The 9,411-nt window shown below is 44.2% G+C and overlaps 1 protein-coding gene and 1 gene segment (V, D, J or C); both read left to right on the plus strand.

Annotated features, from left to right (window-relative positions):
* The first annotated feature begins 1,059 nt into the window (after positions 1-1,059).
* LOC124512404 (immunoglobulin heavy variable 3-74-like) lies at positions 1,060-1,810 on the plus strand. The segment is given in 2 exon segments: positions 1,060-1,164; positions 1,266-1,810. Coding segments are annotated over 2 exon segments (591 nt in total).
* Positions 1,811-4,041: 2,231 nt separating this feature from the next.
* Positions 4,042-6,367, plus strand: LOC124512449 (disintegrin and metalloproteinase domain-containing protein 21-like). The gene has a single exon (XM_047079927.1). It carries the CDS (start codon positions 4,142-4,144, stop codon positions 6,365-6,367), a length of 2,226 nt encoding a protein of 741 aa, XP_046935883.1. The 5' UTR covers positions 4,042-4,141.
* Positions 6,368-9,411: the final 3,044 nt, after the last annotated feature.

Raw genomic sequence — 9,411 nt, forward strand, 5'->3', positions numbered from 1 at the left:
TCATCGTGTCACAGTCCTTATTTGGATAAGTCACGGGAGAAACAGCCAGTCCAAGGACACTCAGACCCCCCTGTGTCCCTTGACAGCAGGATATAAATCTCCCTTGGGAAACTCCCCTTCCCTGTACCAGGAGGGGAGAACCATCCTTAGCACCAGAATAAGGAACTCAGGGACAAGAAGGTTGTGCAAACAAACCTAGCTACTTGACTAATTAAATATCCAAAAACCACACCTTTGCCTTGACTCTTGCCAAATCCAATGTTTTGTTGTCTGAAAGTCACAAGTGCCACCTGCTTTGTTCATTCTCTGGGTGTCATGTTATTAGGAAGCCCAGGCACTTGCAAAATGAAATTTATTCTCCCCTTTAGATCAGTCTTATGTCAATTGAATCCTTACACCGGGTGAAAACCCAGAAGAAAAGAAGGGAAAGGCATTCTTCTCCTACAACTGGAAGAAGTACCCACAAACTTTGGCAATAAAAAGAAATAAAAGACATTTAAATCAGTAAGGAGGAAGGACAATTATTTGTTTGCAGATGACATGATCTTAAACATAACAAAACCCTAGAGATACCACAAAAAAATATTAGAACCAGTTTTTTTAAATGAGGAAAAGTGCAGGATGCACAATGAGCACAATAAACAAAGAAAATAAATAAAAATAAACCACCTATGATTCTACACACCAGCATGGAAATATATGCAAAACAAATAACAAAATTATACAACTGAAAATGGCACGGAATAAAGTACTTGGGATTAAACTTTATAAATTATGTAAAATAACTGTAGAGCGAAAATGACCTTTGTTGATGAAAGACATGTAAAAATGCACAAGTTCCGCAAATATACCTGTGCTCACTGATAAGAATTATTCATATTGTCACAGCACTATCGACACAAACTAGTGTAGAAATGCATCCCAAACCTGCCATTCACTTTTAAAGAATCAAATCTAAGTCTGCAGTGTGATATATATGCAAGAGAACATGCAAATAGGGCCCTCTCTGTGCTGATAAAACCAGCCCAGCCCGACCTTGCAGCTGGGAGAGGAGCCCCAGCTCCAGGGGTCCCAGGTGTTCCCATTCTGTGATCAGGACAGAACACAGACACCTCATCATGGAGTATGTGCTTGGCTTGGTTTACCTTGTTGCATTTTTAAAAGGTAATTCATGGTGAACGAGAGACACTGAGTATGTGAGTGCATATGAGTGAGAACCAGTGGATGTGTGAAAGTTTCCTGACCAAGATGTCTTGTGTCTGCAGGTGTCCAGTGTGACGTGCAGCTGGTGGAGTCTGGGGGAGACCTGCTGAAGCCTGGGGGGTCCCTGAGACTCACCTGTGTGGCCTCTGGATTCACCTTCAGTAGCTACGACATGAGCTGGGTCCGCCAGGCTCCCGGGAAGGGGCTGCTGTGGGTCGCATATATTAGATATGATGGAAGTAGCACAAGCTACGCAGACTCCGTGAAGGGCCGATTCACCATCTCCAGAGACAACGCCAAGAACACGCTGTATCTGCAGATGAACAACCTGAAGTCTGAGGACACGGCCACATATTACTGTGCAAGAGACATGGTGAGGGGACCTCACTGGGAGCCCAGACACAAACCTCCCTGCAGGAGGGGATCAGCACCACCAGGGGGCGCACCCTATGCACAATTCTGCTTTGTGTTCCCAGGTGCAGGTGCAGATGGAGGTTACAGGCAGGTTTCCTGTCAGGGTCTGGGGCTTCCTGTCCACACAGCAGTTTCCCCAGGGAGCCTCTCTGCACACAGGATTCTGTGCTTACCTATTAAATCTCTGAATTAGATACCTGTTGTCATAGGAAAACTGCACTAACATGCACAAAAGACACAGTTGTTTGCATTGCTTACTCCTGTCCCTCAACATGAGTGAATTACAGACTTTCTGAGGCACAACATCTGAGCCATTAGAGGAGTCCCAGATGCGCTCCCTGTGCAGCCAGGACCACAGGATCCCACAGCTCCCCGTTCACTTCACCCAGCGCTTGTCCCAATCAAACAACGTGACACTCCCTCCTGGCACTTGCTACTCAGGACGTTAAATGAGCTACAGCTTTATTCAATTCCTCTAAACAAGAGATAAATCACCTCCATGTATTAGTCTGTATTCTTCTGAGGAACAGAACCCAAAGCACATTGGTTTCCCTGACTAAAGAGGTTGGGAAGTCCCATGATCTACCGTCACAAGCTGGAGACCGAGGAAAACCAGTGGTGTAATATGTGTGATTCTGAACTAGGGTCTAGTCTCAGAACGTAGAGATCTGATGATATAACTCTCATAACAAGAGCCAGAGGGGACCACTGTTCCAGTTCAAACAAGCACATGGGAAGTAAAAATGAGGGAATTCTTCCTCCCTCTGCATCAGATTCTATTCAGAACCTTAATGGAATGGGTGATGCCCAGACAGAAACCATGGAAGGAAATGCCAGTCTCTTCTGGAAACACATCACAGATATCCACAGAAACAGTGGTGAATCTGGGCACCCATGACTCAGTCAAGATAACCCATAAAATTAATCATGACAAGTCAACTTCCTGAAAATGTGGAGCTCAAAGACTGAAAACTTGAATTTAAATGAAAAATAAAAGAAGAAAATTAAATACATACATATAGGAACTATTGGGACTACCTCAAAATAGCACACTTCTACACAGTGAGGGAAACAATCAACAAAACTAAAAGGCAACCTATGCAATTGAAGAAGATATTTGTAAATGACATATCCTCAGGGTTAGTATTCAAACTATGTAAATGTTTTTAAATTATTTTCATATTATCAGTAGAGTGTGTCCATGCAGTTCATCATACTGTCATGTGAGAAGCAAAATTCGTGTCTTCCACTTTTGTTTTGTGTTAGGATCTCACTGAACATGAGACCAACACTCTTCACAAAACTTGAACCATACAGTACAGTACTGTTAAATACAGGGGTAATGTTGTTGAGAACCCTCTAGAACTTAATCATCTTGCATAACAGAAAATCATAGCCCTTGAGATCTACTCCTCATTGCCCCTCCCGCCAGCCCCTGACAACTGCCATTACACTCTCCATTGTATTGTTATCAAATCCCAAATTCAGCTGAGTATTTCTGGAAAGGTCAATGTTCAAAGTATTAGTTTTGGTGGGAAAAGAAGTTGATCTTTATTTAGGAGGCTAGCCACCTGGAGAAAAGGCAGACTCTTCTCCAAAAGCCAACTCTGAAGGTTCCTACCCAACCTAGGGGATTTTAAAGGACTAGACGGTACTTAAACAAGGGAGTTCCATGGTGGATACCATCTTCGATCATGTGCAGCCTCCATGGTGCAAGCTGCCAACGTAACCTCAACTCCCCTGCATCTATCTCCACCTGAGGAGAGAAACTCACAGGCATGGCAGAAGACTGCTAGAGGCCAGGAAAGAACCACAATAAGGGATTAGAGGGGAAATCCCCTGGGGCTTACACATGTTCAGCAGTACCTTTTGTTCTCACCAGATGGCATAAGAAAAAACTAAAATACAACCTTGTACTTCACCAATCATGACACAGAATACTGGGAAGTGTTTCCTCAGTAAACTCAGAGGAAGCTTCAAAGCAACAACCAAAAGGATCAAATGGCTTGCAAACTAATAGCCAACCAGAATAAGACATGTAAAATTACAAAGCGATGTTTTTCAATACGTACAAAGGTAAAATTGACAGTCTACCTCCATATCCCATGGAAGTAGGAAGCATTGGTCTCCATAATGAGGAAAAGCAGTCATCCAGAGAAAGTGACCCAGCAGTACAACAGGACATGGAATTGGTAGAGAAGTTCAGTGTGTTATAATTGCATATCCTGTATCCAAGTAGAAGGAGAAAAGATGGAATGTGTTGAATAGGGCCGTGTTTCTGGGTCCAAGTCCCTACCCATGTCCATGTGACCACTCTTGACCATGGCTCACCTGCCTCTCCTACATCCACCCCAGGTGAACTGATGAGCAGGGTCACCCAATGCCACACCCTGTGACTGTTACCTAACCCCACAGGTGGCCCCGAGGTGTAGGGTGCTGGCCACCCGGTACAGCCCTCTGTTCTGTCTGATGGTCTAGACCTGGCTTTGCTGAGGATCCTGCATTTATCCATTCTCACTGGCAGATGTCCCTGAGCAGGGGCATGAGGATGGCAGAGGGCCAGGTCACCCTGAGGGCACCCCTCTTGCTGTTTGCACTCTGGGCATTGCTGGCTCCTGTCCAAGGTTCTCAAGGTCGTCCCTCATGGCACTACACCTCTTCTGAGGTGGTAATTCCCAAGAAGGAGTTGCACCACGGCAAGGGCATTCAGATGCCTGGCTGGCTGTCCTATAGCCTGCATTTTGGGGGCAAGAGCCATGTTATCCACATGAGGAACAAGAAACTCTTTTGGTCCAGACATTTGCTGATGATGACTCAGGATGATCAGGGAGCCTTGCAGATGGACTACCCCTTCATCCCTCCAGACTGTTACTACCTCGGCTACCTGGAGGAGATTCCTCTTTCCATGGTCACCATGGACACGTGCTATGGGGGCCTTGAAGGTATCATGAAGTTGGATGACCTTGCCTATGAAATCAGACCCCTCAGTGATTCCCAACGGTTTGAACACGTTGTTTCTCAGATAGTGGCAGACACCAATGCAACGGGACCTACTTATAACCTGGGATATAAGGAGGATAGGAACCCCCTGTTCTCTCAAGCAAATATCAGTGCAGCCCCCAGGATCTCTAGTAAGTTGTATTCATCCCATCATGGAATTTTGAAAGGACTTGTTCTCGGTTCCAAAACAATGTATAGTGTGTTCAACAACGTGTCAAAATGTGCCCGATTCCTCATAAGGCTTGTTAGTTTGACCGACTCAATGCTTCAAGGTATTGATGTAAGGCACTATGTTTCCTCCATGGTCATTTATAATCTGCAAGATCCGGTTGTCTTGAACAATTTTCAGGTGCCAGGGAGTCCGATTCATATCTACTTTCAAAGACACTTGTTTGTTGCTTTTAAACCACACACAGCTTTACTTATGAACAAAGATGCGCCACATGAACTTCAGTTTCAGCCAGCCACATATGCAGTATGCGGATCAAAATCCATCATCTCGCTTGCTTCTCTAGGCAGACATTTTTTATTGTTGTCTGTGTTAGTAGCCCAAAAAATTGCAAAATCTATTGGTATTTTTTATGACAATAAGTTTTGTGCATGCCAGAGGAGGTCTACCTGCATTATGAATCAATACCCTATTATGACAGATTCTTTCAGTAACTGTTCCTTCGTTCATATGCAGCATGTAGTGGTGAATAATTTTTGTGAGTGCGTATTTGACTCAGGACTTTCCTATTTCAATAAAAGCCTGACTCACGATCGTTGTGGAAACTATGTAGTGGAACCAGGTGAGCAGTGTGACTGTGGCTCCTTCAAGCAGTGCTACAACAATCCCTGCTGTACGAGTGATTGTATTCTAACCCCTGGCAGCAAATGTAATACAGGCAGATGCTGTACAAACTGCACCTATTCCGATGCTGGGACACTCTGCAGGCCAATCCAAAATATATGTGATCTTCCAGAATACTGCCGTGGGGTGTCTGTGGAGTGCCCTGATGACTTCTATATGCAAGATGGAACCCCGTGCACTGAAGAGGGCTACTGCTATCATGGAAACTGCACTGACCGCACTATGCACTGCCAAGAAATCTTTGGCAGAAATGCTGTGAAGGGTGAAAATGTCTGCTATACCATAAATCAAAAAGGCAGCCGATATGGACACTGCAGAAGAGACCCAGGGGTATTCAAATCTAAACCCTGTTCCCCCACAGACATGCAGTGTGGAAGGCTGCAGTGTAGTAACGTCACGCATCTCCCTCAGCTGCAAGAGCATGTTGGATTTCATCAGTCTGAGATCTCAGGGTTCTGGTGTTTTGGGCTGGATTCGCATCGTAGCACAGGAACAACCGATATTGGTCATGTGAGAACCGGTACCCCCTGTGCTCCTGGAAAGTTCTGTCAGGATACCTACTGCAATGGCAGTGTGGCTCAGCTGAACTATGACTGTATCCCGGAGAAATGCAGTCACAGAGGGATATGCAACAATAACAGGAACTGCCATTGCCACGTAGGCTGGGATCCTCCACGGTGCACTGAACGAGGCACTGGTGGGAGCACAGACAGTGGACCCCCTCCAAGAAGAATGCGGTCAGTCAGGCAAAGTCGTGAATCCGTGGTATATCTCAGAGTGATCTTTGCTAGAATCTATGTCTTAATTGCTGCATTCCTCTTTGGTGTTGCCGGAAATGTCAGAACTATCAACAGACAGAAAGTTACGGAAGAGACTGTTGATCAAGACAATGCATAATTCAGCCTCCAGACCCCTAAACAACTATAGACAAGCCACGTGGCTCATCTGTGAAAATACAGTAATGAGGCGGAACAGCTAACATCCACATTTCCAGGGGTCTGCGGGAGACACAGGGGTCCACAGGCACATCATGGACCTGACACCAGGTCTCTGATGCGTCACTGAGCAGAACTCTGAAATAAAACTTGAAAACTGCATGCTTGTGGCCTCTATGCATTTGTGTAAGCCTGTAAGAGCCCAAACGGTGCCTAAGACTCTGTGCAGAAGACCTGAGTCAGCAGCTGTGTCTTGGGCTGAGGTTTCTGGTTCCAGAAATAAGAGAAGTTGCCACAAGCTCCTTTAGGGACAAATGCATGAATTTTCCCCAAAACTGTGCTCTTGCACACTGAGCTTTGTCTCATTCTTCCGGTGACCTCTCATTTCCTGATCCCAATATGGGTTCAGGGTGATGGAGGGCTACCACCCACCCATCCTGCCTGTCCCACACTGGGGTGTCTGTGGGCTGTCAGGGAAAGGGACATGGATTCGATCCCAGCCAGTGCAAGCTTTGCCTCCCTGGAGAGCAAATTTCCGAATGTGGGAGACTGAGACTATGAGGCTGAAAGCAGCCCCCAGTGAAATCAATCCGAAAGGTAGGCACAAGTGTCTATGGATGTCTCTGGCATTCCGAGGGAGCCCGATGATATGAACCCTTTTTCTCCTTCTTTTCTCTATTTTTCAGTGAGTTCATCCTTCGATGAGGGTCTGCCTAGGATTTCCACTTTGGTTCTCCCAAGAACCTTCTAGAAATCCTACAGAGTTGAGCCTGTGGAAAGCTAGGGACCCTTTTTCTAAATATTTTTTACTATTTTTACAGTTGTCTAGAATATATTTTAAATCATAATAGTGATATTAAAGTCTGTTTATTTTCTTCTGAATTGAAAATATACAACTTTTTAATAGTAATTGATTAGGAAATTTTCAGAACTAAATAGTAACTGTTTCAGAAATTACTTTGGAATAAGAATTTATCCCATAATTCACCAATAGATGTAAAACACATGAAGCACATAACAGGATTTTCACTTCAGTTCATACCTAGAATCCTTTGGTTGGTGCAGATAGTCTTGTAAGTCGTACCAATGTGTCCCCATGCATGCACTTTGTCTCAAAGACACATGGTTACACAAAGTATTAGACTGCCACGTGTACACATATTCTCCACGTTCCAGGGCAAACAGGTAATCATACTTTCCCAGCACCTCCTGAAATTCCCGTGCAGCCACACTGCATGTTCCCCGCAAGAATGCATCCAGGAATGTTTGGGAAGGAGGGCCAAACAGGTGCCCAGCCACCTGCTTAGTAAACTACAGAAGGATGCTAAGTGAACTGTGGAGTAACATCAGCCCTTCTGTTTGGACACACATGTTACAGATGCAGACCTATTCAGGTAACACCATACATGTGCTGGAAACGTGAGTTTACCTTCAGGATAAAGTAAGAATGGGTCCTGTGGAGGATCTAGCACCCACAGGCCACACCCACTAATTGATGGGAGTCTACACACCAGCACCCAGTGATGTGGGCTTCAAGAATAGTGCTGGGTCTGAGCTGACAAGCAGAATGTGGCTGAACCTAGAGCCTACAAAGGTGAAGGGGAGGAAGAAATTCTCCACCAAATGTTCTTGTGGACCAAGAACTAAGTTCACATCACCTGGATTAACAGGGGAAAGAAACCAAAGTTCATTGTGTGTGCACAGAGGTCCCCCTAGATACACATTAACTAGATCAGAGAAGTAAGGGCCCCCTAAACTGACATTAATGAGCTAAGCAAAGTGAGTGCCCCCTAGAGTAATATTAACGAGATAAGTGAACTGTAGTGTGCCCCCTAGATTCACTAACTAGATAAAGTGAGTGCCCCCTCAGATATACACAAATCAGATAACCTAAGCAGGTGCCCATTAGATTTATATTGACTAAATAAGTAAAGTGTAGCATGCCCCCTAGATTTACATTAACTAGATAAGCTAAGTGAGTGTCCCCTAAATTTACATTAACTGGATAAGCAAGGTGAGTGCCCCTTAGATTTATATTACTTAGGTAAGTGAAATGTAGCTTGCCCCCTACATATACATTAACTCCATAAACTAAGTGAGTGCCCCCTAGATATACATTAACCAAATAAGCAAAGTGGAGTACCCCCTAGATACCCATTAACTAGACTGGCAAAGTGACTGCCCTCTAGATTTATGTTAACAAGAGAAGCAAAGTGAGTGCCCCCTAGATGAATAATTAGATAAGTGAAGTTAGTGACCCCTAGATTTACATAACTAGATAAGCAAAGTTTAACCTGCCCCCTAGATTTATATTAACTAGAAAAGTGAAGTGAGTGCCACCTACATATACATTAACTCCATAAGGGAAGTGAGTGCCCCCTATATATACATGAAGGAGGTAAGTGAGGTGAGTGCCCCTAGAATTATATTAACTAGATAAGGAAGAGAGTGCCCATAGATATACATATACTGGATAAGCAAAGTGAGGTTTCCCTAGATTTACATTAACTATCTAGGCGAAGTGTAGCTTGCCCCTGGATTTACATTCATTACATAAGCAAAGTGAGTGTGTCCCCTAGATTGACATTAACTAGATATGGGAAGTGTAGCTTGCCCCCGAGATTTGCATTTACTAGATAAGCAAAGTGAGTGCCCCCTAAACATACACTAACCGGATAATTAAAGTGAGTTCCCCCTATGCTGACATTAACTAGATAAGCAAATTGAATGCACCCTAGATACACATTAATTAGATAAGCAAAGTGTGCTTACCTAATGTGTCCCATAGATTTTCATTAACAAGACAAGGAAATGAGTGCCCCCTAGATTTACATTAACTAGATAATCACAGTGAGTTCCCCTAAATTTATTTCAACTAAATCAGCGCAGTGCCCCCTAGATTTATATTAACTAGTTGCACGAGATCAATATTAACTAAATAAGTGAACTTTAGTGTTCCCACTAGAATTACGTTAACTACATAAGGGAACTGAGTGTCCCCTAGAT

This window comes from Lynx rufus, unplaced genomic scaffold (assembly GCF_022079265.1).
Source record: "Lynx rufus isolate CCGP_SWC_20201006 ecotype Redwood Valley unplaced genomic scaffold, mLynRuf1.p SCAF_17, whole genome shotgun sequence".
In the NCBI taxonomy this organism is placed as follows: domain Eukaryota; kingdom Metazoa; phylum Chordata; class Mammalia; order Carnivora; family Felidae; genus Lynx; species Lynx rufus.